Source organism: Ilyonectria robusta, assembly GCF_021365365.1.
Source record: "Ilyonectria robusta strain PMI_751 chromosome Unknown BGZ61scaffold_10, whole genome shotgun sequence".
In the NCBI taxonomy this organism is placed as follows: domain Eukaryota; kingdom Fungi; phylum Ascomycota; class Sordariomycetes; order Hypocreales; family Nectriaceae; genus Ilyonectria; species Ilyonectria robusta.
The window spans coordinates 772773-798719 of NW_025764444.1; the positions used below are offsets into that span (position 1 = coordinate 772773).

General features: G+C 49.6%; 11 protein-coding genes across 11 annotated transcripts; 7 read left to right on the plus strand and 4 right to left on the minus strand.

Annotated features, from left to right (window-relative positions):
• Positions 1–1126: 1126 nt before the first annotated feature.
• Positions 1127–3470, minus strand: BGZ61DRAFT_532685 (uncharacterized protein; the record flags this gene model as incomplete). Its single annotated transcript, XM_046253895.1, has 8 exons — positions 1127–1239; positions 1286–1366; positions 1414–1493; positions 1546–1722; positions 1812–1888; positions 1936–2127; positions 2569–2890; positions 2938–3470. The coding sequence occupies 8 exons, from the start codon at positions 3468–3470 to the stop codon at positions 1127–1129; spliced, it is 1575 nt and encodes a 524-aa protein (XP_046104267.1).
• Positions 3471–4201: 731 nt separating this feature from the next.
• Positions 4202–6689, plus strand: BGZ61DRAFT_33081 (uncharacterized protein). Its single transcript, XM_046238981.1, has 4 exons — positions 4202–5461; positions 5505–5625; positions 5679–6052; positions 6101–6689. The coding sequence occupies exons 1-4, from the start codon at positions 4325–4327 to the stop codon at positions 6530–6532; spliced, it is 2064 nt and encodes a 687-aa protein (XP_046104268.1). The 5' UTR covers positions 4202–4324; the 3' UTR covers positions 6533–6689.
• Positions 6690–7139: 450 nt separating this feature from the next.
• Positions 7140–8769, minus strand: BGZ61DRAFT_33097 (uncharacterized protein). Its single transcript, XM_046238982.1, has 5 exons — positions 8395–8769; positions 8120–8344; positions 8000–8073; positions 7785–7954; positions 7140–7718 (listed from the first exon to the last, which is right to left on the minus strand). Exons 1-5 carry the CDS (start codon positions 8720–8722, stop codon positions 7244–7246), a joined length of 1272 nt encoding a protein of 423 aa, XP_046104269.1. The 5' UTR covers positions 8723–8769; the 3' UTR covers positions 7140–7243.
• Positions 8770–9937: 1168 nt separating this feature from the next.
• On the plus strand, positions 9938–11269 carry BGZ61DRAFT_532688 (uncharacterized protein; the record flags this gene model as incomplete). Its single annotated transcript, XM_046253896.1, has 1 exon — positions 9938–11269. The coding sequence occupies one exon, from the start codon at positions 9938–9940 to the stop codon at positions 11267–11269; it is 1332 nt and encodes a 443-aa protein (XP_046104270.1).
• A 2901-nt stretch (positions 11270–14170) lies between these two features.
• Positions 14171–14537, plus strand: BGZ61DRAFT_452224 (uncharacterized protein). The gene has a single exon (XM_046245934.1). The coding sequence runs from the start codon at positions 14216–14218 to the stop codon at positions 14462–14464; it is 249 nt and encodes an 82-aa protein (XP_046104271.1). The 5' UTR covers positions 14171–14215; the 3' UTR covers positions 14465–14537.
• On the plus strand, positions 14239–15143 carry BGZ61DRAFT_33128 (uncharacterized protein). The gene has a single exon (XM_046238983.1). It carries the CDS (start codon positions 14502–14504, stop codon positions 15048–15050), a length of 549 nt encoding a protein of 182 aa, XP_046104272.1. The 5' UTR covers positions 14239–14501; the 3' UTR covers positions 15051–15143.
• Positions 15144–15235: 92 nt separating this feature from the next.
• On the plus strand, positions 15236–17019 carry BGZ61DRAFT_478224 (uncharacterized protein; the record flags this gene model as incomplete). Its single annotated transcript, XM_046248992.1, has 2 exons — positions 15236–16188; positions 16245–17019. The coding sequence occupies 2 exons, from the start codon at positions 15236–15238 to the stop codon at positions 17017–17019; spliced, it is 1728 nt and encodes a 575-aa protein (XP_046104273.1).
• A 1129-nt stretch (positions 17020–18148) lies between these two features.
• Positions 18149–18946, plus strand: BGZ61DRAFT_478225 (uncharacterized protein; the record flags this gene model as incomplete). Its single annotated transcript, XM_046248993.1, has 1 exon — positions 18149–18946. The coding sequence occupies one exon, from the start codon at positions 18149–18151 to the stop codon at positions 18944–18946; it is 798 nt and encodes a 265-aa protein (XP_046104274.1).
• Positions 18947–19946: 1000 nt separating this feature from the next.
• BGZ61DRAFT_532691 (uncharacterized protein) lies at positions 19947–22219 on the minus strand (the record flags this gene model as incomplete). Its single annotated transcript, XM_046253897.1, has 4 exons — positions 19947–20682; positions 20730–21489; positions 21580–21659; positions 21744–22219. 4 exons carry the CDS (start codon positions 22217–22219, stop codon positions 19947–19949), a joined length of 2052 nt encoding a protein of 683 aa, XP_046104275.1.
• Positions 22220–23174: 955 nt separating this feature from the next.
• On the plus strand, positions 23175–23907 carry BGZ61DRAFT_532692 (uncharacterized protein; the record flags this gene model as incomplete). The annotated part of the gene is made up of 2 exons (XM_046253898.1): positions 23175–23363; positions 23422–23907. The coding sequence occupies 2 exons, from the start codon at positions 23175–23177 to the stop codon at positions 23905–23907; spliced, it is 675 nt and encodes a 224-aa protein (XP_046104276.1).
• Positions 23908–24349: 442 nt separating this feature from the next.
• On the minus strand, positions 24350–25568 carry BGZ61DRAFT_352543 (CRAL-TRIO domain-containing protein; the record flags this gene model as incomplete). Its single annotated transcript, XM_046240441.1, has 4 exons — positions 24350–25009; positions 25069–25192; positions 25258–25307; positions 25401–25568. The coding sequence occupies 4 exons, from the start codon at positions 25566–25568 to the stop codon at positions 24350–24352; spliced, it is 1002 nt and encodes a 333-aa protein (XP_046104277.1).
• Positions 25569–25947: the final 379 nt, after the last annotated feature.

Here is a 25947-nt window from a genome sequence, read left to right on the forward strand (position 1 = left end):
CTTGCCAGACAAGATGAAACGTCTCGAAAGTGGAATGCAGGATTTACCATGTTCGAGAACGACGGTCTATCCTTATGGTTTATAGCTGACATATTTAGGATTCAGATAAGTAACATTCTATTGTCTAATATACATTCCCGTCTGTTGTACAAGTCCACTCAACACACATCATCTCTGTCCCGGTCTAAGTGGCCTAGACCTCACCCAGACCTACTCTCAACCCTCAGCCATGTAGAACACTCCATCCTGTCGGTCATTTCCGATTCGACGAAGTAGAATTGGGCGCGGGTTTGGGCATGGGCAAGCTAAAGGAACCTTTTTCCGTTAGAATTCATCTTTTGCGTCTCAGTGTAGACTTACCATTCCCAGAGATCATGTCAGTATATGGTCTGGTTGATTCAGATGTCGGGGCCGGGTTGGGTGCTGAATGTTGTGCCATATTTGTCTTTGGTCAAATGCTGAATATAGAGTCTCGGATTGTGCTTCAGATCAGGTTCGGGTCATGCCTTGAGCTTTATACCTCTCACGCCTATCGGGCTGTGCCTGAGATCCAAAGACGCCATCTGCAATTCACCGGTCCATGCTAGGTGACATAGTTATGGATTTCAGTCTGCCTTGTGAAGCCAAGCCAGATTCAGTAATTGTACTTCTCGTGATTGACAAAGCCCCTTGATGGCTTTACTGCGCTCGAAAGAAATGTATTAAAAGAAAAATACAATAGGGAATCTCAGTACTAGTTAAATGAAAATCCACCACAAACTAGATGACTGGTCATAAATATTCAAGAGGCCGTGCCAATCAATGTCTTACTACTTTTGTCAGTATGGACCGGCGACGGGCAGACACTTGCAGAGCTCCGCCCCGCCCAGCCCTCGAGGCGGAGCTGATATTGTGATTCTGACTCACTCGTGATATATTCGCCCCACTGCACGGGATCAATATTCAGTGCCATTTCTGTAAGAAAAGATGTCTATCACCAGGCAGCATTCGATGCATAATTGTTCGATTTTTTTCAAATTGAGTTGCGGTGTGTCCTATTCAACTCGGAATTTCCAACCACTTGATCTATTATCTAAATGTTCCCCAGTGATGGATCGGTCACGGTATGCTACCATGAGAATTCCATTCAACACACCTTGCTGACTCGTGGAAAGGTTTCTGCTCCCGTTTTTACCAAAGTTGGCATCCCTGATTTGTGCAACAGGTCAGCTACGAACTTTGTCAGTGCGACATCTGTTCCTAAGAAGAGTCAGCCGCAATTTACAATATAGATGGAGAATATTACCTGGCGGTCCGAGAATAGCCACCACAATGGGTAGAAACTCCTGTCTCTTGGTGACGCGTGATTGATAAGGGATCTGACCGACTGTAATGCATGTTAATAAAATCCAACGTGCCGTCGAGGATACCCACTGGGAACGACAACTTCGGGGCAGCCGGTGAGTGGGGAGACGAAATTGCGGTGAAATCCATTACCACCCATCCAAGGGCCCCTTTTATTATTAGTGTTAACCTAGAATAATAATCTCACATTGGACCTCATACTGTTTATAATCGTCGCAATATTTCGGCTCCTCGTCAGAGATTGGGGCCACAGTGATTGCTGTAAGCTCGTTGGGAGCCTCTACGGATAAAACGGAGTCGAGGAACCACTTCTTAAACATCTCCTTGCGTTGCAGAGCAGCATTTTGTCCATTGGCAGTAGATTCCTCTGCCTCGCGCCTGGAAGTTGTTAGACTCAATTGGAGAACGGGTTGGGATGATATCATGTTAGACGAATCGTGGGATTGACGTATGGTCTTTTTCCAAACTTTTGTTGATATTCATCTGGAAATCCTTGGGTGTTTTTCCATAGGTCAAATGCTTTGATCGCCTTCATTGTTTGTTGCTGCGCAGCTGTCAGTTGGCGAACGATGGGATAGTTGGCATACGCACCTTTCCTATGTACTCAATGAGACCTTTGCCATCACATGAAGGGCTTTTCTGTTTCCAATTGTCAATGATACTCATCTTTGTGCCTTGAACGTGGGTCGCCTCCTCTAGGCGAGAGACAAAGTTGTCGAAAACACGCTTCGCAAGACCGGGTCCATACTCAAAGTCAGAAAGTACCGTGATCTTGGTTAAATTCTTCCGGTTTAAATTAGCGACTCCTAAAATTTTAATGCACACTCACGCAGGCTTACGGAAATATTCGGTTCATTATTGTCACCAAGCCAAGCTGTCGCAACCTCATGGAGAACATCTACGCCGCGACAAAGAAACCCGATTGTGTCCAGGGCCCTAACAAGGTCAGATGAGATCTATGATGCCGTACAGGTAGTTTACACTGCAAGAGGAAATACGCCTTCCATGGGCAAAGCATCCCAACTTGGACGGAGTGCGAATAAGCCTTGCTTAGAGGCAGCTTCCCTGAGGCTCCCTCCCTCTTAACGAGTCAATACTAGAAGACACATCAGTGGACGCGATGTGACGTACTATCGGTCCCGATGCTGACATCAAGCCAATCATAAGCTGCAAGTGAGACAGCACCCCCAGTAGTACTCCCCTCCGGAGTCAGGTAGCCATCACCGCGGGGATTAAACGGGCAGTGTCGACCCAATCGGCTGTGGGTGACTCGACCTCTGCAAATTGGCTCAGTTTTGTTTTTCCAACGACAATTGCACCCAAGTCAAGAAGCCTCTGTACTGCTGCAGCTGTGGTGTCTTTGGGGAAATAAAGTCTCTCCCAGGATCGGCATGACAGCGTCGTCTTGATGCCTGCAAGATCAATGTTGTCTTTGACGGAGATGCGGAGGCCATTCAAGGGTTTCTTCTCACTCTTGGGTGTGTAGAGCTTCGAGGGTGCCCCTATCATGAGCCGACAGCCGGTACTACATGGGAGGTTCCGATACCTACCTGTGTGAGCCAGTTTCAAGTGCGACGTGTCGTGGCTGCTTACTCGTGGAAGGCCTCATTCTGAGGAATTGTGGCAGTCATGTATGCCTCATGCGTGTCACAGAATAATCTCCAAACAGTGTGGAGTACTCCACTCTGCACGTAGTATGGGCCTTCTGAAAGACGCTGCGAGTCAACTGTGGTAAGCACGACGTTGGATTGCCATTCGTGTAGCACTTGTAGAGAGTCGGGACTAATTTCAGTCATTGGATCTTGCTTTTCTCTAATAAAAATAACATTCGCTGTAAAGCTTGACTGCAAGACATCGTCGTCTTGGTTCCACTTCTCAACCTTGTCGTGAAGCCATTCGGAAGAAACAAGCGTCGGTGGCCGCAGCACGGTGCACAGCCCGGTGATGGCGGGGTCAAGGATCCTCGACTGATGCAATGAACGTCTAGCAAGAAAAGCAGCCTCTTCAATTTGGAACATGAACTCGGGGGCACTGCTCAAATCTGCCTCCTTGAACGGAGCCACAGCATTGTTTTGCTCTGCCCGCCCACCCCAGTAACGAAAAAGCAAATCTTGGAGCGACAACATGAAGATGCGTAATTAGCGGTGGTCCGGTGGAGATGTGGCGCAGACTATTGGTGATTGACCTCGTTGGGCATGGATCATCAGGCAGCTTGTGATGTGTCGAGTCGATCCAGGCTACGGCGGGGGCAGGGCAAAGTTGATGAGGAAGGGAATAAATGAGGGCTCAAATTCAGGCGACGAGGCGTATTTGAAGGATAAAAAATAAAGCTTTGAGGCAGTGTTGGTACTGTGAGATGGTCCGAGATAGGCAATGGAGGACCGGCGAAGATGCGTGCTGCGTGTTTAGTGCCAGACACTCAGCCTCGGTGTGCCAAAGACGCGAGCCTAGTTTGTAAAACAAAGCAAAACACGCAGGTGGGCTACCAGATTTCCTTGCGTGGCTGTGCATGCATCCGGACAGATTAGGCGATCAATGATGGAGGTCTGAATGATGTATCACAAACTCATCAAACTGGTACTGATTGGCAACGTTTCTGTTGGCCAGGCCTCTTCCCATGCCTACACCGCATCAATCAGAAGCCTGGCTAGGCGCTGGCCTCAGGAGCTAAAGTCTTACGGCGTCGAATCGCTCGCCGAATTTTCAACTCAGCTCCCTGCATGCACCTCATAGCCTGATCTGAAATGAGACAAGCGAACGCCTGGTTCGCATTTCAGGCCACTCACAGTGCCTCTGCAGATAAATCCAGCACTGTAGGACCCTATAACGTCCCACAAATGCAGCAAAAAAACGCACATCAAGCTCTGTCACACCGGTCCATCACGCTACACTGGTTTCATACGCAATTCTTTGTTTTCTTTGCGGCCAAATCTTGTTCTCCGCAATTGCACTTGAGTGCGAGCCCTGAGCCTGACGCGCCATGGCTTACTCTGTTGGCTCAGATTGCACGACCGACCTAGAGCAGGGTGTCACCACCTTGAACGCCATAAGCCATCCCGAACTCGCTAGTACATCTATGCTTGTACGAACGCCCCTTCATGCCACCAGATCAACCGGCTCCGATACCCGAGGAGATGTACTATCTCTTCCAAACGCCTCTGGTGTAGGGGCATTCCTGTCTGTACCTTCTGGTGTTTCATCCTATGCCTCTAGCTCCGGGGCATCTTCGCATGATGGAGACTCTGTTGAGTCCATCACATATACTCCCTCAGAGTCTCCTGAGCCGAGGTCAACAATTGCTGGCCCTCTCAACCTTGAATCAACTGCTTCTTTGGCGAGCGGACCATCTTTCCAGGAATTTCAGGTTCCTGAAATCAACACCTTCGACTTTGACGAGGCCCCTGGAACATATACCGACTCTTTGTTTTCGTCATTCGATACTTTTATGGAACTAGAGTATCTACCTCCAGTCGAAGACAGCTATCTGCAAGTAGACCTGACGAATACACTCTCAAATGGGCAGCCACCTGGCTCTCGGCAGAGCACTCTGGACTTTAGCCCTCTCCCGCCTCAATTTCTCGGCAATAGCCCTACGCTTGGTAACTCCCCAGCTCCAAGTCCCTATTCGTCATGCAACGAATTGTCCATTTTTGAAAGTGAAGTCTGGGAGTTCGGCCTAGATTCGTGGTCCACTCAACCAATGGCCCCAGAGATCAATGACATCAGCAAGCCGATTGAGACAGTGGCTGATGAGATGGAATCTGCCACACTTTCAACCACCATTTCAAACGCGAGTGAAAACACCTTCACTAGGAACGTTCCAGTTCCGGATATCAAGATCCGCCCTTGCAGCAGCCAACGACATGCCAGTGTACCTTCTGGGCGTGGATCGACAAAAACTCTCCATCAAAAATCTGGGTGCAATATTCTCAAGCCGGACGACGAAGAGGAAGACGAGATCAAAAGAGTTCGGACTCGCCGGAGGCTGGTTAAGGGGAACAGGGGAAAGAACCGCGTGACTAAGAAACGGCCCATTATAGACGAAAAGGCAAAAAGTGAGACCAAATTGACGCGGAAAGTGAAAGCATGCATACGATGCCGTCTCTATCGGATTAGAGTATGTCAACCCCTTGTTTCATTGTCAAATTGCTAATCAACAGTGTACTCCGGCGGAAAATAATCATCTCGGCGTCTGCGTCACCTGTCTCACGGTCACACCAGACATATATATTCTCCCTTGCATTCGCGGCCTCCTCACCGACATACCCTTGTTTAGATTGGGTAAATTTCCAAAGCACCTCTAATAGGACGATTTGTTGACCATGGCATTGCAGGGGCTACGGAAAATTTCCTCTGGTCACGAAGGTGGCTAGGGTCGAAGCTGAAAGAAGTCACCACGTGGCAGTCTCCGGACGTGAAATGGATCCAGTTGACACAAGATTATGGTGGTACTTACATCAATGTTCCAGTCAAAAAATTCATTCCACTCCCGGGGGATACGCTTACTTACTCGTGGAATTCTTCCAACGGACCCGGGGAACTAGAGTGTGCTCCATACGCTTTAGCCGACATTCAACACTGTACCAAGGAGTTGCGACGCCACATCGAAGAAGCTGTCGATCAACACGTGCAGACCTTGCTCAAGGGCAAAACGGGGATCCTCAGTAAAACATTCTCGATGATTTTATCCATACTTAATCGAGCTGAGGTATTCCTACTCTTCCGGACTCATGGCATTCTCTAAACTTGGACCTAGGCAATGCAAGACAGAGAGCTTTTGCAAGACACACTCTACCTATGGGTTGCGAGCCGACTAATCGAGAAGCCGTGGCGCGTCGTCGACAACGAAGGTAACGAAACACTGGAGCACGACCTGAGCGACAATATCCATCCATTTTGGGATGAAGAAAGCCCGTTTTTTTCTCGTGTGCCGGTGACACCAGTCATGGACAACCAACTGGACCAAATCATCATCAAGGGGATTCTCCTACCACGAAAGAAGACGATTCAAAAAAGGCTTCATGCTATTGTCAAATCCAACAAGCCTTCAAATTGGTTCCTCGTCTATCTTTGCACATTTCTTTTGCTAAACAACTACGAAATCGCCACTTCTCATGACCGGAACTTTGCTTCGCGACACTCTCTAAAGGTGATAGATACCACAAGGAACCTTGAAGAAAACAACTAACTCGACCGTAGACTCGCTTCTCAAACTATCCACTTCTCGAGGGATTTCACGCCGGAGCCAATACGTTGCTTGCACATTTCCATTATTGTTGCAAAGGGGACACTCCTTTCAAGATTGACTGGACCAAAGACCCATACGTCAAATCTTTGACCCTAAACAAGGAGCAGAGAGACTATATGCAAGAAATTTCCAGCATTAGTACCTCTAAAGGTAGACTAACCATCTTGTCATGTCTTGATCCAGGACTTACGCGCCATTAGGAGACAGTTGGAAGGCTCTCAAAGGATCCGGCGAATATGATGCTGAGGTTTATTTCATTTCACAGATGTTTGATAGCAAGTGGAAGCCATCTGAATTTCTTCATTGAGGGCTTTGTCAGTCTGTTCAATTCTTTCGGTCTTGTGCGGCATCACTAGCAAAATATGCCATGAACGTTGTGTGGGTATCATTACGGAGTGCGCCGCTAAACTATGCATGGGGAACAAGTGCATTGTAGAAATCATTTTACTTGCTAATTGTATGTCAATACATCTCGCATTTCGGAGGAGCGGAACCTCATAACAAAAGCAGAAAAACAATGATTCAAAGTCAAAACATCAATCTGTTGTTACTCCCCGAACAAACTTCCATCACTGGGGGGATTAGAGAACGTTGAACTTCATGGCAACTAAAAACACATAGTACTTGGTAGGAAATTCGGCTGGCATAATATCAACCCTGTCCACAAGAGGCCTGGCGATTCATGAGGCGTTTCTCACTAATCACAGGCATGAGTGGCCAGCTCTCGTCATCGCCTTCAAGTCCAAGGTCGCGATACACACGGTCCCAGGCCATGTTTAGACCCGTGGGCATGCGCCAAGCCTTGTCGGGATTCCGAAGCCACAGCCGAACGAGGTGGCGCTGCGACTGGTCGCTGTCATCAAAGGCATCGCGACCGTGAAGGACAGCGTGGTTGTTGATGAATCGAATGTCTCCCTCCTGTAACGGGATGGAGAGCTGGTGCTTGAGCGCCGTGAAATGGACTGCATCCAGGGCCTCTGCTTGCGCTTCCGTGATCGGAGGGATCATGGGGGATCGAGGTGAGGCAGGGGCTCCGGTTAGGATCCTACGCGAGAAGTTCATGATGACCTTGCCGTCTTCACAGAACAGCAGAGGTCGCTGGTGATAGGCTGGGTCGCGGCCGAATCTAGCCGTAATGGTCAGCATGTCTCCTTGACTCTTTCTCCATCTATTTGTGCTGGTCAGGACCCACGTATCAAATGTCCAATCACCTGCTGCAAGGGTGTGAATCAAGTCGGGCCTCGTAGCCGCGAGCTCATTGTACACTGTCCATGCCGACGCAATGATGCTGTTCCCTCCATTATCTGCGCAGCTTCTGACCTGAAGAGCCAGAATCTCGCAGAAGACGTCAGAGTGGAAGGGCTATGGATGTTTAGCATAAGTAGCAACCATGATATGGTTACTCACCTGGGCAACATTGGTGTAGACGGATTGTCGCATCTCCTTGGGAACCTTGGAGTTGTTGGCGTCCATGATGTGTACTAACAAATTTTAGTATGCAGCTTGTCAATAATAAATCTCACTTACCTATCATGCTTCCATCTTGATCCTGTCTCCCGAATTGCGGTGCCATGTACGCTGACAGCCCCAGGAAGGCAATGCTGTCGTGGTCAGGAGTGGGAGAATTCAGGCCGCGTATAATGGTGAATCCTTTTCCATTGTGCAGGTCGTCAGCCATTGCGTTCAAGGGGCTTGTCAGTGTTGGCAATGGAAAGTTGTCCCGGTTGATGTCCCGCACAGGAAGACCCAGACCTGTGACTGTCAGAAACTCAATCATACAAGCACACAACGGGTAGGGCTACTCTGAAAGTGTCTGACGGCACTGTAGATTTCTTCCTTTTGGTTTTCTGTCAGTGAAAAGACAATTTCCTCCTGCTTGGGGAAACTGTCTGACGTCCATGCAAGAGGCGAGTCAAGAAACTGAGGCCAGTCCTTGGGCACTCGAGTTGCAAGACCAGTCAGCTCACTTCGCGCCTGGGTTCTTTTCATGTACTTTTCATAGTTTGGCATCCAATCGATGTCAGCAGAGCTTCCTTGGTTGATGGTGAAGGTTGGTTCTTGCAAGAGGTACTTGCCCCTGAGCCCCGCGTGGAGGTACGGGATTGCCAGGGTGGACTCGACAGCAGCCATGATGAGAGCAAAATGTTCAAGTGGTAGTTTGAGTGTGAGGATGCCAATGCTGCTTGATTCATTTCTTTACCAATTTGACCTTTGAGAGCCCTTATATAGACATCCGGTCTCCTTACTAGACCAGACAGACGGGCTAGCATCGTGAGTAGGCCAGAGCAGAGCCTCATCCAAACTCACCGCTTATTTTCGGGACAATGGTTGAAAAGTGCACTTTCAAGACCAAGACGATTTCCGATTGGAGCCTCAATCGACGCTTGCATATTTTGGGGGCCATCCTAAGACACATGTCCCGGCGGCGGCGAATACGATTCGGAAGCCGCCAGCCTTCACCCAACAGAAGATAACAGTGCGTAATGGGGTTGGTCTACGGGATTCCCCATGGTATCCAGCTTCCTCATCCGTCGATTCTTACAAATGGAATTGCAAATGGGGTTGCTTTTTCAAGTTCTGTGAGACATTCTCGGCTTTTTTCTGAGGGTGGGATCGAGTCCGACAAAGATTTAAGCAGCAGAGCCTCAAATAAATGCCGAGCCGCACTTTACTACGTCATTCGCCGTGGGGGTATCGCAATGTCATGGGATCACAGGCGTCATGGGACTGCTCGGGAAGTCCGTTGTGGCTTCATCTCCCCCCGCAGCTTCAGGAAGACGTAACCTGTCAGGAGGGAGCATCAACACTGCGCAGCTCAGTCAAGCACCATTAGGTAATTCACCCTTATCACATCTATCAATTGGGTTAGGGCGAGCCAGCAGGTTTCAACGGGTACCATATCTGTACTGGAATCCAATGGCATAGCCAAGAGGGTGGTATTAACATTTTACTTGAGCCTCACTTTACGACCCCTCTTATGCAACATCGATGTCTGTTCTTGAGCCTCCCTCTTGAACGATAACGCATAATTTCATTTTGCATACTGTCATAGAGTGTGATATGAACATGTACAAGGCGTGGGCTTCATGGACTCTCTATTTCCGGGCTTCTTTTCCCTCGGCGGGTGGGGTACCCCAAATCCTGCTGAGGTAGAATGCTTTTACCTCCAACGGTTTGTCTTTTACTCATCTTAATCCTCTTCGACACAGCCATTACAATGCAAGCCAGTCTCGTGAGGCTTGTTTAAGGGTGCTGCGCAGTATTTTCTGTCCCTATTTGGACTCCGACACCTGTTCTCAAGCTTGACACTACATGATAGCATTTCTACCGTAAACCTTCACTTCAATGCCTATTTGTACCAGACACTCCCTCAATTTGAACAAGATAATCTCGCACACCATTGTCTACATCCCTTGTCCTTGGACTTACAAAGGAATGTGCTTCTTTGCCATAAGAGGCTGGTTCCGACGCGTAAAGCGGCACTGGACAACGGACAAGTCCAATCCAAAGGGGAGGCTAAATGAGGCACCCCTTGAAGCCACCAAGACCCTGCCCTGTCAGCCACTCTACCATGACATCCTCAGCGATAAACGCCTTCTTCTCGCCACCCCCAAGGGCAACAATGAATCTGATTCGACGGCAAGGCTAGTGACGCTGCCGCTACACGTCATCGCCTTGATCAGCAATCATCTCACCGATACATGCCGAATGTCCTTGGCCCTTACCTGTCACTCACTCTCCCGTGCTCTCTTCAACCATGATGAACAACCTCAAATCACCGTCTTGGAGAGCAGCGAGGAGTCTGGTCCAGGTTCAAAACTAGAGAATATGCCCCTTGATATCATCTTCTTGGTTGGGAATTATCTCACAGAAGTATCTCAACTGACGCTCGCCCTGACCTGTCGGTCACTCTACTCTGTTTATTGCAACTACAAACAACCTCGACTCGCCACCCGCGGAGAAAGAGAGGAATTTCTGCAGCTCCTTGAAAAGGATGTAGCCAATCTCTACTTTTGTTATGATTGCGTCCAACTCCATCCTTGGAGTCATACGTGGGATCCTTGGGGAGAAAAGGAGTTTGAACTAGAGCCCTGCACCAACAGTGATGATCATATAGTTTTCTTCGGTGACAGCGGAATACTTATGTATCATCACACCCGACTTTTCGTCAATCGTCACCTTTATGGAACTGAGCATGGACTGCCTCTTTCGAAACTGGAGGATCAGCAGACTGAAATAAGTCAAAACGGCGTTCGGGTCTATACAACACGAAGCGTCCGAATTATAGATAACGAGCTCTTTGTCTTAGCCACTTACAGGATTGACCATCCACAAGGTAAACAGCAGAAGCTACGTCGGTTCATAGACAAGTCTGGTCACAGCATATGTCATCATGTCGAAACGACCCCAGAGCTCCTTGGCGAGTGGACAGTTAAAGAGCTCAAGCGGCCCACGTTCGACGTGCCCTTTACCGCCTGTGAAGACACCACAAGCTCATGCCCCATGTGCCTAACGGATTACACAATCAGCATCACTTGGCGTGGAAAGGCTCAAGGCTGGGTTATCGACATCCGGGCTTACAAACTGCTGGGAAGCTGTCGCTCGCCATATCAATGGGAGTGGAGGCCTGCAGCTTCAATGAGCCAAGGTCCTTGCATTATCGAGCAGGAATTGTGAGACGTCGTTGGATTGAAGTGGATGGCGTGGAGACAAATGTCCTTGAGGGAGAATTTGTAGGCTCCCCAAAAAACTTGGATCGGTGCATTCCCGGCATTCGGCGGTGCCCCTGGAATACTTATGATCACTCGAATCACGATTGCGCAACGAATGGGCTGAGAGACTGATACATTGGTTCAATTGGTCGTTTGGCCAAGCGTCTTAGATGGTCCAGCAATCAACAAAAATCCCCGACTGACCTATTTGCGGATTGGGAGACCACGACCATGGTCTCAAATAGTCCCCTACCGTCTTATTTACTAAAATAAAACCCTGCATTTATGATGATCCCTATTCATCATTCCCTAAGAGTTCACCATAAACTTTGAGTACATTGAATGCTGCATAGGTATCTATCATGCAACATGCATGAAAGATATCTTGACGCGAGTTGCTTTGTCCTTTCAGTGGCTATCTCAAGAGTCGGCCTCGTCACAAACTTCTCAACTCACTAAATTGCAAGGGTAGTGATCTGGCATACCACTTCACTGCGGATCACAGCAATGACCCAAGGCCAGCCATGTTAATAGAGATTTATCCAAATGAGAGTATCTGTTAATTAGTTCAAGCAAATGGGGTGGGTGTTTAGGTCTCTAATTGGAACGCTGGGTTGAGCGTCGGTGTCTCAACGGTAACTGGGATGGGTCCCCCACGGTCGGCCGTCGAAAAGCTACACCTTCAGCAGCTAAAAACGATTGCAATACTTCTTTTTTACCCAGGGTATCGTTCCCGTTTCTCCAATTCTTCGAGAAATGACATCATATGACGCGACGAGGAGTTGAACAACCTAGAGTCATTGAAAACAGATATCATCAATTGCGCTTCTCTCAGCCTTGTAGTCGAGTCTATGTATTAAGCTAGTTGCACGCGTGGGCCATATGAATTTCATGATATGACGAAAAGGCAAGGAAACAATAAAGCCCCGATGGCCCTTGTGCCAGACAATGGCCGCGTGGCCCTTAACAATGCATCCCCACATAAGCCCACACATTATACAACATGCAGTCTTGATCCTTCACCAGGACCAGATCCTCCACATGCGTAGAAGCGGACACTTCTGAATTGGTGCATCCTAATCTAGAGCAATTGATTGGGCTGAAGAACTTAAAGCGAGAGGGGCGACCGTTGAAGTCTGCACAACATCTTTCTCGAAGGACCCACCAGCACTTGACTCGGGCTCTCGCCTCCAGACCAATTTCAGCTATGACGTAAATTCCATGGCAAGCTAGTAATTAATTCAAGTTCCATGCATTGATCTCAATTGAGTCAAGTCCTGGATCCGTATTTTCATGATCCTCATTTAAATTGCATAGTCAATTGGTCAATTCGGTGGTCTCAATCCACGCCACCATGAATGAAGCCGCTATCCACTCTGGCCCGTCTATCCAATCTCCGGGTCACGCTTCTTCGCATTCATTATGAGATTATTTTATTTGCAGTACCATATCTTGAGGTCATTTCAATACCAGGAACCAACTGTCCAGCAATGACTCCCGCCATTGCCTTCTCGCCTCGATTAGCAGACAGTGTCCCGCATTATCAAGAGATCCTAGGCTTCAGATGCAGATCAGCTCCTCTACAATTTTAAATCGGCAGGCTGCCTTAAAAAATTAGTAAGGCTGAGAAGCTTGGACGTGTTAAATGGCGATGGATGCTTGATTGTGAGATTTCTCTGGTCGGTCATTTTGCTGAATGACTCTCCATCCAGTGTTTAAAATGAACAAATGGACTGTCGCGGATCTCGGACTTCAAAAACATGCGGGCGGGTCTCAATTCGGTTATTTTTCCCGAGCTTCGGAATACAACTTTGTTCACCGAGCGGGCGCATCATGCAACTCTTCGTCTGTTGCAGCTCTCCACTTGACCCGGTCTCCTGTTCTCTCAAACTTAATCGCCGCTTAAATAAATACCCAAGAGACGATCAATGTACAGGATACACAAATGAGTTTCTTTATATTTTGTGAGGTAGAATCGCTGTAGCCAAGCCGCAACCATGTAGGATAGGGTCAATAGCGATTACTCTTTCCACGCCGTACAGTCCCCAGCTTTAATATTATGGACCACATGGAAGGCAAGAACAGCTGGACTTGGAGATTCAGAATGGTGTAGATGATGCCCCAAAGCGCAAGCGTTGTGTGGGGATCTTCCAAGAATCCCCATGGGGCCAGACGCAACTTGGGGGTCTGACCGAGAAGATGCCGGGGCACCACCAGCTTTTTTATCCCTGTAAGTAGTGTTTCGTCATCTCTGGGGATATTTTCTGCTCACATGGCCAGGTTGACGCTACGACAGATTCCAGTCTGATACGTGACCAGTCTCAGTCATTGTCAGCTACTTGTTCTGTTTCCCGGTGATGTTTTGCAGGAAACCATGTTGTTTGCGGTTTAGAGAGTATGTAAAATAATTGCGCTTCGTCATACTCATCTCCTTGTTTTAATTGACCAGCCTCCTCTCTTACACCCCGATCTCTCCACCACGTCCCCGAAGGTTCGCTAGCTCGATTGATTTTCAGGAAATTACCTGGTGACGAGAATAATCACACCAGCCGAAGCCCAGCCGAAGCCCAGCCGAAGTGACATGAGATGCGGCTTTTACTGAATATACCTGGAGTATTAACAAGGCCCGTGGAATGGCATGTCTCAACTGATCATCTGCCAACAGAGCCATAGCTGGTGCGGCCCACGTGGTGAGCTACAACATATCGCGGTGAGGCTCGTAATTGAGCCGCATCACTTGGCACGTCTTGGCGCCTGATTAGACGCTAGAAGGGATCTCTGGCGGGCGCCGCAATGCACGGTCCCAAGGATGATGAGCCCACTTATGGCATTTGTTATGTAGAAGGATCAAATATTGCAGCATTACACGGTTGAGACTTGAGAGCGTGACGCAGCAAACAGGCCGCGTGAGATGGTGTCAGGTTACCTAACGCACGTCGAATGCTCCCACGAGTATCCACGAGCATCCACGAGTATCTCCGCTTCGGAGCCTCTGACGGTCGAAACTAGCCCGTCTTCATTTGTCCGCCTGCGGTTCCGGTGCGTCATCCCTGACGATGGCCCCGGCCGGCCAGGGAACCGACGTGACTCGGGATTTGTCGGTCCGGGATTTGTAAGTCCAGGATGTTGTCGGTCCAACAGATCGGCGGATCCGGCGTAGCATCGCATCAGTGGTTGCCTCCAGGAAGAACCCTGGCATGGCCTCGATAAATGTCGCAGAAACTCAAACTCACCTCACTCGTCGGCGAGTCAAGAGCAACGATACGATGCGAAGTGAGTCCGCAAGTTGGCGAGTGGGACGCCGATCTCGTCCGCTGCAACGGCGTCCATCCCAAGTGCCGTTGGCTCACGCACCATCCACATCGGCTAACACGGCAAAGCGGCAGCTTGACGGGAGGCGGGATTGGCGTCGTCTAGCTGTAAGTGGACAGAGTTCGCGGCATGTCTTCTGGAACAAGTCTGGAACGAGGCGATCGCGACACTCGCATTTGCCGTCCATTTCGTCGCCTTTTTTTTTTGGTTTCTCCCGCAATTCTCCCTCTCAGAAAAAAAAAGACACCCGTCCTACACATCCCTGCCGAGAAAAACCGGGTGGCAACTGTGCGGGCGTCGACTGTATGCCGGACCGGGAGCCACTCTGTCGGCGAATTCCTCGGTGCTATCGTCACGCGAAGCGTCAAAACACCCAACCGCCCCGTTTGGGGCCCCATTCAATGCTCGTCCGGGGCTCCATTCGGGGCCCCTGATGTTCAGAGCCCGTAAAGCAGGCCCGGGAAACTTTAACGGCGAGAAATGCGGGAGTATAAAGCCTGGGGTGACGTCTTTCCCCAGGAAAACTCCAGACTCTTTTCGTGGGGCTCAAGGCTTGCTTGGTTGCATTATCTTATCACATATCGTATCTTTTTTCCTGCTGTGCAGTAGATAGCCCGTTATGGCTCGCTCACAGCGCCAGAACTCGACCTCGACGGTCGACGAGAAAGACGCCATCCACTTGGCGGCCAGCCATGGAAAGGCCGGCATTGAGGCTCTCGAGGTTGCGCGCCCTGGGGAGCGTGAGGTTGACGACCTTATCAACAACTTGGAGCGAGAGCTGGAGGCTGCCGGTGGTCTGAAGACGGGTTTCTTCCACCTCAACTTTGAGGACCCCAAGCACTTTACCTGGTTCCTGGTCGCTTTTGCCAGTATGGGTGGTTTGCTTTCCGGTCTCGACCAGAGTCTCATCTCTGGTGCCAACCTCTACCTGCCCAGAGACCTCGATCTCACAACCCGACAGAACAGTCTGGTCAACTCCGGTATGCCCCTGGGCGCTGTCGGCGGTGCCCTTTTGTTGTCGCCTACCAACGAGTACTTTGGCCGAAAGTGGGCCATCATCATCTCCATTATCCTCTACACCATCGGTGCCGCTCTGGAAGCTGGATCCATGAACTTTGGCATGATTGTGTCATCCCGAGTTATCCTCGGTCTCGGTGTCGGTCTCGAAGGCGGTACTGTTCCTGTCTACGTCGCTGAGACTGTCGAGCGAAGGATCCGAGGAAACCTCGTCTCCCTCTACCAGTTCAACATTGCCCTCGGAGAGGTCTTTGGATACGTCGTTGCCGCCATCTTCCTCAAGGTCCCTGGCAACTGGCGATACATCCTTGGATCGTCTCTCGTCTTCTCCACCATCATGTTGTTCGGCATGTTCTTCCTCCCCGAGAGTCCTCGTTTCCTCATGCACAAGGGCCAGAGCCTCGAGGCGTTCAAGGTCTGGAAGCGCATCCGTGGAGTCACCACTTCCGAGTCGCGTGAGGAGTTCTACCTCATGTCTGCATCTGTCAGCCACGAGGAGACCGAGGTCAATGAGGGAGCCCAGAACCATCGTTTCCCCTGGATGGACTTTTTCACGTATGTACTGCCCGCCTGAAACTGCATCAAATTCCCTGCTAACTTGCAACTCTCAGTGTCCCCCGCGCCCGCCGAGCCCTCGTTTTTGCCAACATTATGATCCTCCTCGGCCAATTGACCGGTGTTAACGCAATTATGTACTACATGTCCGTTCTCATGAGCCAGATCGGCTTCAACGACGAAAAGGCCAACTACATGTCCCTTGTCGGCGGAGGATCGCTTCTCCTCGGCACCATCCCCGCCATCTTCTACATGGAAAAGTTTGGTCGTCGTTTCTGGGCTATTATCATGCTTCCGGGATTCTTCGTTGGGCTGGTTCTCATTGGAATCAGCTATCAGTTCGATCTCGAGACTCAGCTACCTCTCGTGGAAGGCCTCTACTTGAGCGGACTCATCATCTACATGGGTTTCTTCGGCTGCTACGCCTGTCTCACCTGGGTCATCCCCTCTGAGGTCTACCCTACCTACCTACGAAGTTACGGAATGACCACTTCCGATGCGTTGCTCTTCTTGGCTTCCTTCGTCGTCACCTACAACTTCTCTGCCATGCAAAAGGCCATGGGCAAGACTGGTCTGACTCTCGGCTTCTACGGTGGCATTGCCGTGGTCGGTGAGATCTACCAGATCTTCTTCATGCCCGAGACTAAGAACATGACCCTGGAGGAGATTGATGCAGTCTTCTCGCGCCCCACCATGGATATTGTGAGGGAGAACTGGGCCGGTGTCAAGGAGACAATGACGGACTTCTTTAGTGGCCGCTGGGGTAAGGTATTTGCCGACCAGGGCAAGCCTCGTCCAGTTGCTACCAGAAAGGAGGAACCTGTGGCTTAATTTCACGGAATTAAAGCTCAACATTAATAAGCCTAGATAATTGGGCTCATTCAAACAATGAATAAGAATCCTTCCTAGGTACTAAATTAAATTAAATAAATATTATACCAAGGCATAAGCAATTATTACCATCTAAAGTTTATTTCTAAGACGGGCGAAAGATCAGGAACAGCACCCCAATCTGTCACGGCACCCCTCCAGGGTCGACCAGCTAGGCCGGTCAGGGCCCTAGCCAAGGGACTCAATTAGAGCGCAATCAGCTCCAGAAAACAGCCAGAAGGAAGAAAAACGTCTCATCGGGTGCTTTATCAGGTCGATTGCCGAGGTTGACGTTGGAAAGGCATCCAGAATTGACAGTGTTATCTCAAGTGTTGTAAGTGGTGTGGACTGTGAATCGACGGCGAGTTAACAATAGGAAATAAAATCGACAGAAATTCAGTGGAAAATCTGATCTTTAAAGTGAATGACAATCTAGACTCTAGGAAAAAGCCCGCTCTGAGGATAGTGTCAAAACCGGGTTGCTTATATGTCCATTTCACCCACAATATCCAGCGAACAGCCTGCCCAATGACCCTCCCTACACCTCTTCATTATTTATGCAACTGTATATTTCCAATTACGCCATATCAATTATTGTTCTACTTTCATTCATCAGCTCCACTCAATATCAGTTCACTTGCGATGTGATTCTCTTGTTAGTGGAGTGCGATGTTCCCTGACCCAACCTAGTGTCAATTAACCACAGCCTCTACCCATGTTCCCCGTAATGATGGTAGTGTGATTGTGTTTCCATGCTGCGATCCTTAACGCATAGATTTTCTGCTTTGCTGCCATGATGAGATGCAATTTACCAGCAGTTTCGACTCAAAACCGTGAATCCAGAAGACCATTTAAGTTATCAGTGTGCATCACTGCTCGTATGGCAGTTTCCTATTGTGATTTATTCTCTTGGCTAAGAGACACTGAAACAGTATCGTGATTGACTCCTAACACCATCACCTATTCAAGGTCCCACGACAGGACGTCATGATACGTTGAAATGCATATAAGATCAAGTCAGTCGGCAGATCATGGCTTCTGTAGACAAACACCTTACAACAACAATAAGAATCATCTCTCAAACTTCAATATGTCATCTTCACGCCTACCCGGCCCAACCAATCCCCCAACCTCGTCTTCCAAGGACGATTGGAACTCGGAGGATCCAACCACTGATGGCTCGAAATCCACAGAGGCGGGTCCCTCAAACACCAATGTCGGGCCCAAGGAAATTTCTTTCGTCTACACGAGCCCGACTCCAAGCCCAGATAGCTGGGGTTATGTCGGGGCTTCACCTGATGCGGACGATGCAAACAGTCTGAGCAAGTCAAAGGGTAAACAGCCTGCCAAGCGCACTGAACCCGCCAACACCTCAGCCAAACCACCCAAATCAGGCAAACGAGTTAGGTTTGACCCAATCGCAAACCCTCTAGACGATCTCCAACAGTTCAAAGACAAGGGCGTTGGCATCTTTTTGGTTGTTTCCAGGCCTTCCAAGGGACACTTCTACCAGTGGTCCATTGCGCTGTACAACAGGGTCGACGAGTCGTGGAGGATCATCGAGGCTTTCCAGGACCCTATCCAAGGCGCATACGAGCCAGTCTGGATCACTCATAGCGATGACCCAAGATCGTTGGAAGGCTACGTCGTAATGCAGCTCTTGGCACACGTTCGAGGATCCTCTCTTAACGACCTCATGTACGTTGCTCTAAAGATCCAGGAGCGCGCTGAGCGTGACACTGGTCTCAATAGTCAGGGTTACGTTACCGAATACGGGCACTGGTTGAGATTCCATAATTATTGCACAGAGCAAGACATGAATGCAATCTGGCAACTCTTGCATCCCTATTATGGCGACCAAAACAAGGATATCGGCCACGGGAATTGACGGAAATAGGTTGGCACCAGACTCCGCATCCAGTGCAAAGCGACAGATCCTAGTTGATAGGAACTAGAGTAGCAAACAAATACGGAGTTGACCCAACTCTTTCTCCAGTTATTTCTCTTAAACTGAAGGACTGAATAGAAGTTCATAAACCACGTATGCTGACCTCGAGAGAACTAGTGAATGCAGCACTTATGGCAAGTGGAACGGGAGGAATACTTGGACAAATTAAGAATGATATTCTTGCATATTATTAGGCCCTGATCCGCAGAGACCTTAGACCTTGGACACTGGACGTTAGAGGTTGCTAGAAGTCCGGCTGTTTCCTTCCGGGCAGTAAAAATAATCGACTACTTAGGAATATAGGGACGACGATCCGACGCTGAGTTATACAGAGTATCTTAATATATATTTGGGATCTGATTTTTTATTGTTATAGTTACTAGGCAAATTTTATAAAAAAATATACGCTTTAAGGTGAAAAAGAAACTAACTCATAGTATTAATCTATGTAGAATATTAAACTTTATATTTTATATTTTAACTGTAGAATATAGTATTATATAATAAAGTAATTATCTATTAAATATAGAAAAATGTAAAATAAATAGAGATATAATATAATATTATTGCTAATTTTCTTTTAATATTTAGATATTCTTTTAAAGAGTTAGTCTTTCAAGAATATAGAAGACTTTTATAGAAGACAAACTCCAAAAAGCTACAAAAGGCTTATTATAGAGGCTATAGGGGGCGGGCTACAGGGTGCTAAGTGTATCTGCATAGGTAACTAGCGATCAGAGGTATATTCGGTAAGGCCGGGCTTATTATGCACGCCAGATGTACCGCTAGGTCTAAGGTTTAAGGTCTATGGTTCAAGGTCCAAGGTCCAAGGTCTGCTGATCAGGGCCTTATTAGTAACTAATGGTTCCTCGGATTCATAAATTGATCACTTGAAATGTAACCTTCCTAACCACCGTCCAAGAGACAAGATTGCACTCAATCATTTCAGTGCATGATACACCTTAGTCAGCCTTTCTCGGTTTTCGTCTGGGTCCCCCAACATTACCCTTATCAACTTCTCAAAACACTGGCTTTGTGGTGTCACCATTTGAAGTACGAGAGAATCCAATTTCCAGCTCCTGAGGTCTTTGAGATGATGCTCAATGGCAAGTATGGCGCCGACGTAAGCGTAACTATACACATCGCCATCGTCGGGGCCAGTGTATTCCAGAATCACTGTAACCGTAGCCTCCAGGAAATTTCGATCGACTATGTCTTGGGACATTGCAAACAGCCGACTGATCGCATTGGAGTTCGTATCTTGTCGCTCAGAAAATAGAAATTCCCTGACGGAAGAATGCGCCAAATAGGCCACATCAAAGTCCCATTCGTTTTTGCCAAAGGTAACAAGACAGCCGCAGGCTTTTTCAAGCATAGCGAGGCCGTATAGATCACTTCCAGAAGATTGGCCGTTTTCGCGCCTCCAGTTCTCCGTCACCAAGGAAAGGAGATCAGGTTGATGCATTGGGAAACCGGGAATGATGGCAAACTTGTCGTGGGCACAAAGAAAAGACAGCGTTCTCTTGACGTAGGTACGTTCGTGTTCGGGGATCATTTCAAATATACGATGGTATGTCTCATCTAATCCCTTCGGGAGACTAGAGAGGGCCTCTTCGACCGCTTTGATTGACCGAAGCTGTTTAAGAATGTCGATTTGACAGTGAACCCAACGGAACCTAAAATAGTCAGCATCTCGGTCATTCAACACAAAGTGATAACTCACATGCCCTCCGCACCAACTGCGAGCCTCTCCGCGACGTCGCGACGTAGTTTCTCTGGCCATCCTGAAAACTCGAGCTCTTTTTGCAATAGCTCGGTGACGTGATTTCGTATGTCCCCCTCAACCTTGTCCAGCTGCATCGCAACTGGGGCGGAGAAGTCTGAAAGAACCCATCGAATATTAGTAAGATCTCGGCTTGTGACTAGCAACTGTATCTTGTTGAAACGTGGCTCTGTTGCAATTTTCTTGAGGGTCCTGAGAAGCGTCGTGTAAGGTTCCTTGCTCTCGTCTAACGCATCAATGACGACATGGACACAAGTGAATGAGTTAAGGATATTTTCGAGACCTTCCAAAAGCTCGTCATCATTCGGCCGAATACGAGTTCTGTAGATTGAGCGCAGGTTATGTGGCATTTTTTCCGCGCGGCGACAGAGCCGGCCGACTATCCATGCCAACAGTGGATTGGTCTCGTCCTGATTATTACCAAAGTAGCAATAGAAATAAATCGATGTAGCGTTTTTGGAAAGGCCGGTAATCTTGTTGATTTCGTTGAAGAGAAATGACGCCATGATTAATTTTCCTGCTCCGGGAATACCATGGATCCAGACGCATCGCGTGGTTCTGGCAACCCAGTCTTTCCATTGCTCCAAGTCTAGAACCCACGAACCAGTCCCCTCGGAATGCAGCCTAGCTGCTGTTTTATGCAGCCTTGATGAAGGATTGTCTTCCTCCAGCCACTGGCAGATTTCTTGCCGCTGAGAATCTTCAACATAAATCAGCTCAAGCAATTATACCAAGGCAAGGGACTATCTCTCTCTACTCCAACAGTGAGGGCGAATCAAAATGCACCTACCTTCCACGGACTCCTTGGCCTGGTCCATGGACTCCTTGACCAGGAGGTCCACTCCCGCTCTGAGTTTCTTCATGTCGAAGCTGTAGAAATTAGCTCTCCTATCCACAAAGGAAGAGGCGCTGGTAAAATTGCGTTTCTTCGAGAAGGGGGCAACCAAGACTCACCTCGAATCAACAGAAAGGGCGAGATTTATCGTTTGCTTGTGGTCCGAGATCTCTTTAAGCAACTTTTTTGCCTCTTTTTCCTTGAAAGGCCACCTCGCAGCTGCAATTACTCGTGACCCAACCTCAACTACCTGGGCAAGTGTCTCTCGAGTTTTGCCTTTCTTCTGAGAGTCAGCAGTGGGGCGTTTGGTTGTTTGATCTGCGAGGAGTGATTCCAGCTGTGACATAGCTTGCAAGCAAGAACTCATTGTCCCGCCTTCGCACCAGAGCTTCCGAACCGGCTCTGAGACCGATGGGGAATCGACATTCGGGGTATCCCGGAGATTCTCGACGACGCATGTTACGGAGGAGACCTCCAACCGAATGTTGCGGACCGTGTGCGGGGCATCCTTGATGCTCTGGATGTAGTCGTCATAGAGACGAATAACCTGAGCGGAGATCGTAAGAAAGGCCACAACACCAATGGCGGGATCCATTCGGGGCAGGTGGTGACAGAACTGTCTGTGTGTTGTGAATATTAAATTCTGTGTGTGTCTGATGCAGACGGAATTAAGTCGTGGTATTTATACGGCAGAGAATGTGGCCGACTGTTAGGTCTACGCAATGTCGCACAACACACAACGACCAAACATCAAACATCAAACAGTGAGGTGGCAACGCAGCTGCATCGAGCTGCGGGCCATTCAGCTACTCTGAACCCGTGAAGGGCACACAGTGTTGCTTGGGCAAGAGATGTGATGAAGACCGGGTTTATGCGATTGTAGACTTCATCACCGTGGTGAATTGTATCCGTTTTCCTTTTCATCTTAGACCCCCTTCAGTCAGGTGTTTCAACCAGGGCTGTCAGGTAGCTCCGGTTGGCAATTGTCGGTAATCGCGGTACGGGACCTCTGAAGCCCATGTGTCACGTTGCACAAAGGAATGATGCTTGTCGGGCCAAATTCAGTCTCACCGCAAGTTGGCAGTAGTAAGTATTGTGTGACAAGACAGGCAGCCATTATCCTTTGAAGAGTCTCGATAAAGACTTATACCGGATCAAACACTTGAAGCACAGGTGGTGATTGCATCTCCGCTTAGGTGTCAGTTGCTGTAGAGGCTCGCTCCTGTACGGCTGGGGGCTTTGTTCAGCGTAACAATCTCGGCTGTCAAGTCGACGGGGTCTAATACAAGAGAAACGTGCAAGTTTTGAGAAAAGAAAAGTGACATTGTACACGAACATTCATTCATGGTTCAAGTCGTTATCGGGGTCGGACGCAGGGAGGTCACGGGCGATAAGATAACGAGACCCCACCCGGCCGAGCCAACCGTCGGCGAAGTAAACAAGGAACGCGGTCACTCGCGGGGCACTCCCAGTCGCAGCATCGCAAGTCGGGGCACATTTACAAGTCGACTGACGTGTTTCTCGCCTAAACGCAAAGGGGAGGAACCGCCATGGACCCCGAGTCGGTCGTCTCTCAGGACCATCGCAAGATCGAGCTGCAGAGCAACGAGGACCTGGCCTACCTGATCGCAAATGTCCGCCGTGCCGCAGCCGAACGCCTCAACGAGGCGTTTCCACACGTCGAGGGCGAGGACGGCGAGGATGAATTGCGAAACAAGATCGAAGAGCTCGTGAACGAGGTACTTCTTTCTCAGCATCCCTTCCATCTGCGGCTCTCAGCACTCACATTAGTCCCAGTACATCAACAAGACATTCTCCCTCGCCTCCCCGAATATAGCGATCAACGGCCTCCCAGTCGCATCCGACTCGTTCCTCGCCGACACCGCCGGCAACACGGCGCCCGAGCCCACGTACGAGCCCTTTGACACCCGCAAGCGCCGGCGCGTGGCCGACCTCATCACGCAGGAGGAGAAGCTCCTAGAGGACGTCGCGGCGCTCAAACGATCCGTCCCCGCAACCGCTGCCGCCTCTCGGGCCGAGCAGCTCCACGATAGCCTCAAGCGCGACGATGATATGCTCGAGGCGCACAAGGCACATGCGGCTGGGGCGGCGGCCGAAGTGGACCTCGATGTCAAGGTGCTCGAGAGGCAAGAAGGCGTCGAGGCTGGGTTCCGCAAAGCCGTGGAGGGACTGGGGCGGCTAAAGAGGGACATGCCCGCAGTGGTAGCCAAGATGGAGAGGGCGCGTGTCGCTGGTGAATACGTGGTTACGCAAGGGCGGTGAAGGTTATACCCAGGGAGAACATTGTCAATGGGGCGGGTTTAAGCCGCATGGAGTTCAGGCGTCAAGGATCATGATGCACTTGAGGAATAGTCGCAAGAGAGGCAAAGAACATATACATATCGGTACTGCGTCTATTTGTTCAGAACTATTGCAGTCATGATAAGGAATATATAGGGCCAAGAAAACAAGGATGTCGGGATTCTGCAAGAAAGATACAACGGGCTGGCGGCCCTTGACAACATTTGTTCTTGTGATTCTCTCCCTTCTGCTCCCTCGACTTCACACTCCGCCCTCTCCCTCCCAACATGTTTTATCATCGTTACCCACTCCTGCACCACGCTCAACAACAATTTCGTATAAAACCCCAACCAAGAAATATATCTGGTCTACTTAAAGATGCAAAATATCCATATTTGCGTCACAGACACTATCAAGGCATCATCTAAGCTGCAGCGGGCTGAGTGGCCGCATCCGCATCAGTGGCGGGGACAGCGGCGGGGGCTTTCTCGCCGGCGGGAGTCTCAATCTCAGAGCCCTTGTTCTCGATAGTCTTGCCATCGTCCTTCTTCGCCCACTTGGGAGTTCGGGTATGCTCAGGGTCGTGCCAAGGGCCGGCGTCGCTGTTAGCGCAGCCGCCCTCGCACTCGCAAGTACCGCCAAACTCCTTGGGGAGGTTCTCGGCAGGGATCTGCTTCAAGAGTTCTTTTGTTTCGCCGCTGGTCAGAACAGCGATCTTGGAGACAGTGACGGGGTCGAGCCAGCCCTTTATGACGGTCCAGAAAGATCCAAAGGTCCAGGGTGAGTTGATCAGGTACAACTTGCCCAGACGCTCAGGGTAGTAGTTCTGGGAGATGGCCGAGGCTTGCTTGAGGTAGGTGTATACATTGGGGATCGACATCACGGAAATGCCCTTGAGATCCATGATTGTGCAGCAAGTCTCCTGGAGGGATCCAACCTTATGCGAGCAGGCGGGGAGGCGGGGGTCGGCGACTTTCTCGTACTCGACGGCGAGGTTTGTGAGCATACGCTCCTGGGTAGTGATTTTGTACATAGCATTCAGATTGATTTTGCCAAACCCCTCGATGTACACGGGTCGGCCATCCTATTGTATAATATCAGCATCACCATGGATGTGGTCCGGAGGGATCGAGAAAATGGTACCTTGTCGGTCTTGTGGTAGTACTGGGTATAGTACTTTGAAATTTCGGCCTTCTCAGGGTAGTCCCAGGTGGGAAGGATGTCGTCCAAGTTGGTCTTCTTTCGCCAGTCCTCAGTGTCGACAAACCTAGTGGCGGTCAGCCCCTGTCACCTCAACACCACGTATCGTTCGACGATGGCATCAGAACTCACATCTTCTTGGCATCTTCGACAACCCATTTTCGCGCACGGAGGAATCGCAGCTACATACAGCCGCGTTAGTCAACTCGTTCCGCGCAATCCAAGATGCAAAACCGCGCGAGGCGGCGCCTCCCCGCCACCTTTGCAAAACGTACCAGAGTCAAGGTGTCCAATCGGTCGGTGAAGCCCTCGGCCTCGAGCATCATTCGCAGCTGGTGCAGCTGGGCAATCTGGCCCTCGGTCAGGTAGCCAGCATGGCCGGTCTGCTCCTCCGCCGCCTTGACGGGGAAGTAGTAGTCGTCGTACTTGGGGTTCAGATCCATGGCGAAGGATGATGGTGGGGTAACTGGATGAGGGGTGAGAAGAGATGGAAGAAGCAAGATTCCACAGCAGCACGCGGCTAGAGAAGGGAAAAGTCGGGAGATGTAAGGAGGAGGCGAGGGCGGTGGTAAAGGGGCGTATCGGTCAGAGTCCTCAGCCTGAGAAGCAAGCGTAATTAACGGTTGGCCACTTGGTTCCCCTAGAGATCTGGTGGTGGGACTCCGTCATGGGTGTCGAGATGACTACCTGAAGCGGTCTAGCCCCCTGTAGGCCTCGTCACACGTGTTGCAGTGTTGAGGAACTGAGGAGGTCAGGTGATCCGGCACGTGAAGATAGCGTTTCTTATCGCCACCCGCCCGGACCTGTATCACCAAGGCCAGT

Bases quoted from the DNA above. Each gene is read 5' to 3' on its own strand.
- BGZ61DRAFT_33097 (XM_046238982.1), bottom strand. From the start codon at position 8,722: ATGGCTGCTGTCGAGTCCACCCTGGCAATCCCGTACCTCCACGCGGGG. The intron at 8,345-8,394 runs GTAGCCCTACCC...TGACAGTCACAG, and splicing joins TGCCGTCAGACACTTTCAGA to GTCTGGGTCTTCCTGTGCGG. The intron at 7,719-7,784 runs GTGGGTCCTGAC...CATTACGGCTAG, and splicing joins GGTGATTGGACATTTGATAC to ATTCGGCCGCGACCCAGCCT.
- BGZ61DRAFT_452224 (XM_046245934.1), top strand. From the start codon at position 14,216: ATGGTGTCAGGTTACCTAACGCACGTCGAATGCTCCCACGAGTATCCA.
- BGZ61DRAFT_33081 (XM_046238981.1), top strand. From the start codon at position 4,325: ATGGCTTACTCTGTTGGCTCAGATTGCACGACCGACCTAGAGCAGGGT. The intron at 5,462-5,504 runs GTATGTCAACCC...GCTAATCAACAG, and splicing joins GCCGTCTCTATCGGATTAGA to TGTACTCCGGCGGAAAATAA. The intron at 5,626-5,678 runs GTAAATTTCCAA...ATGGCATTGCAG, and splicing joins CATACCCTTGTTTAGATTGG to GGGCTACGGAAAATTTCCTC.
- BGZ61DRAFT_33128 (XM_046238983.1), top strand. From the start codon at position 14,502: ATGGCCTCGATAAATGTCGCAGAAACTCAAACTCACCTCACTCGTCGG.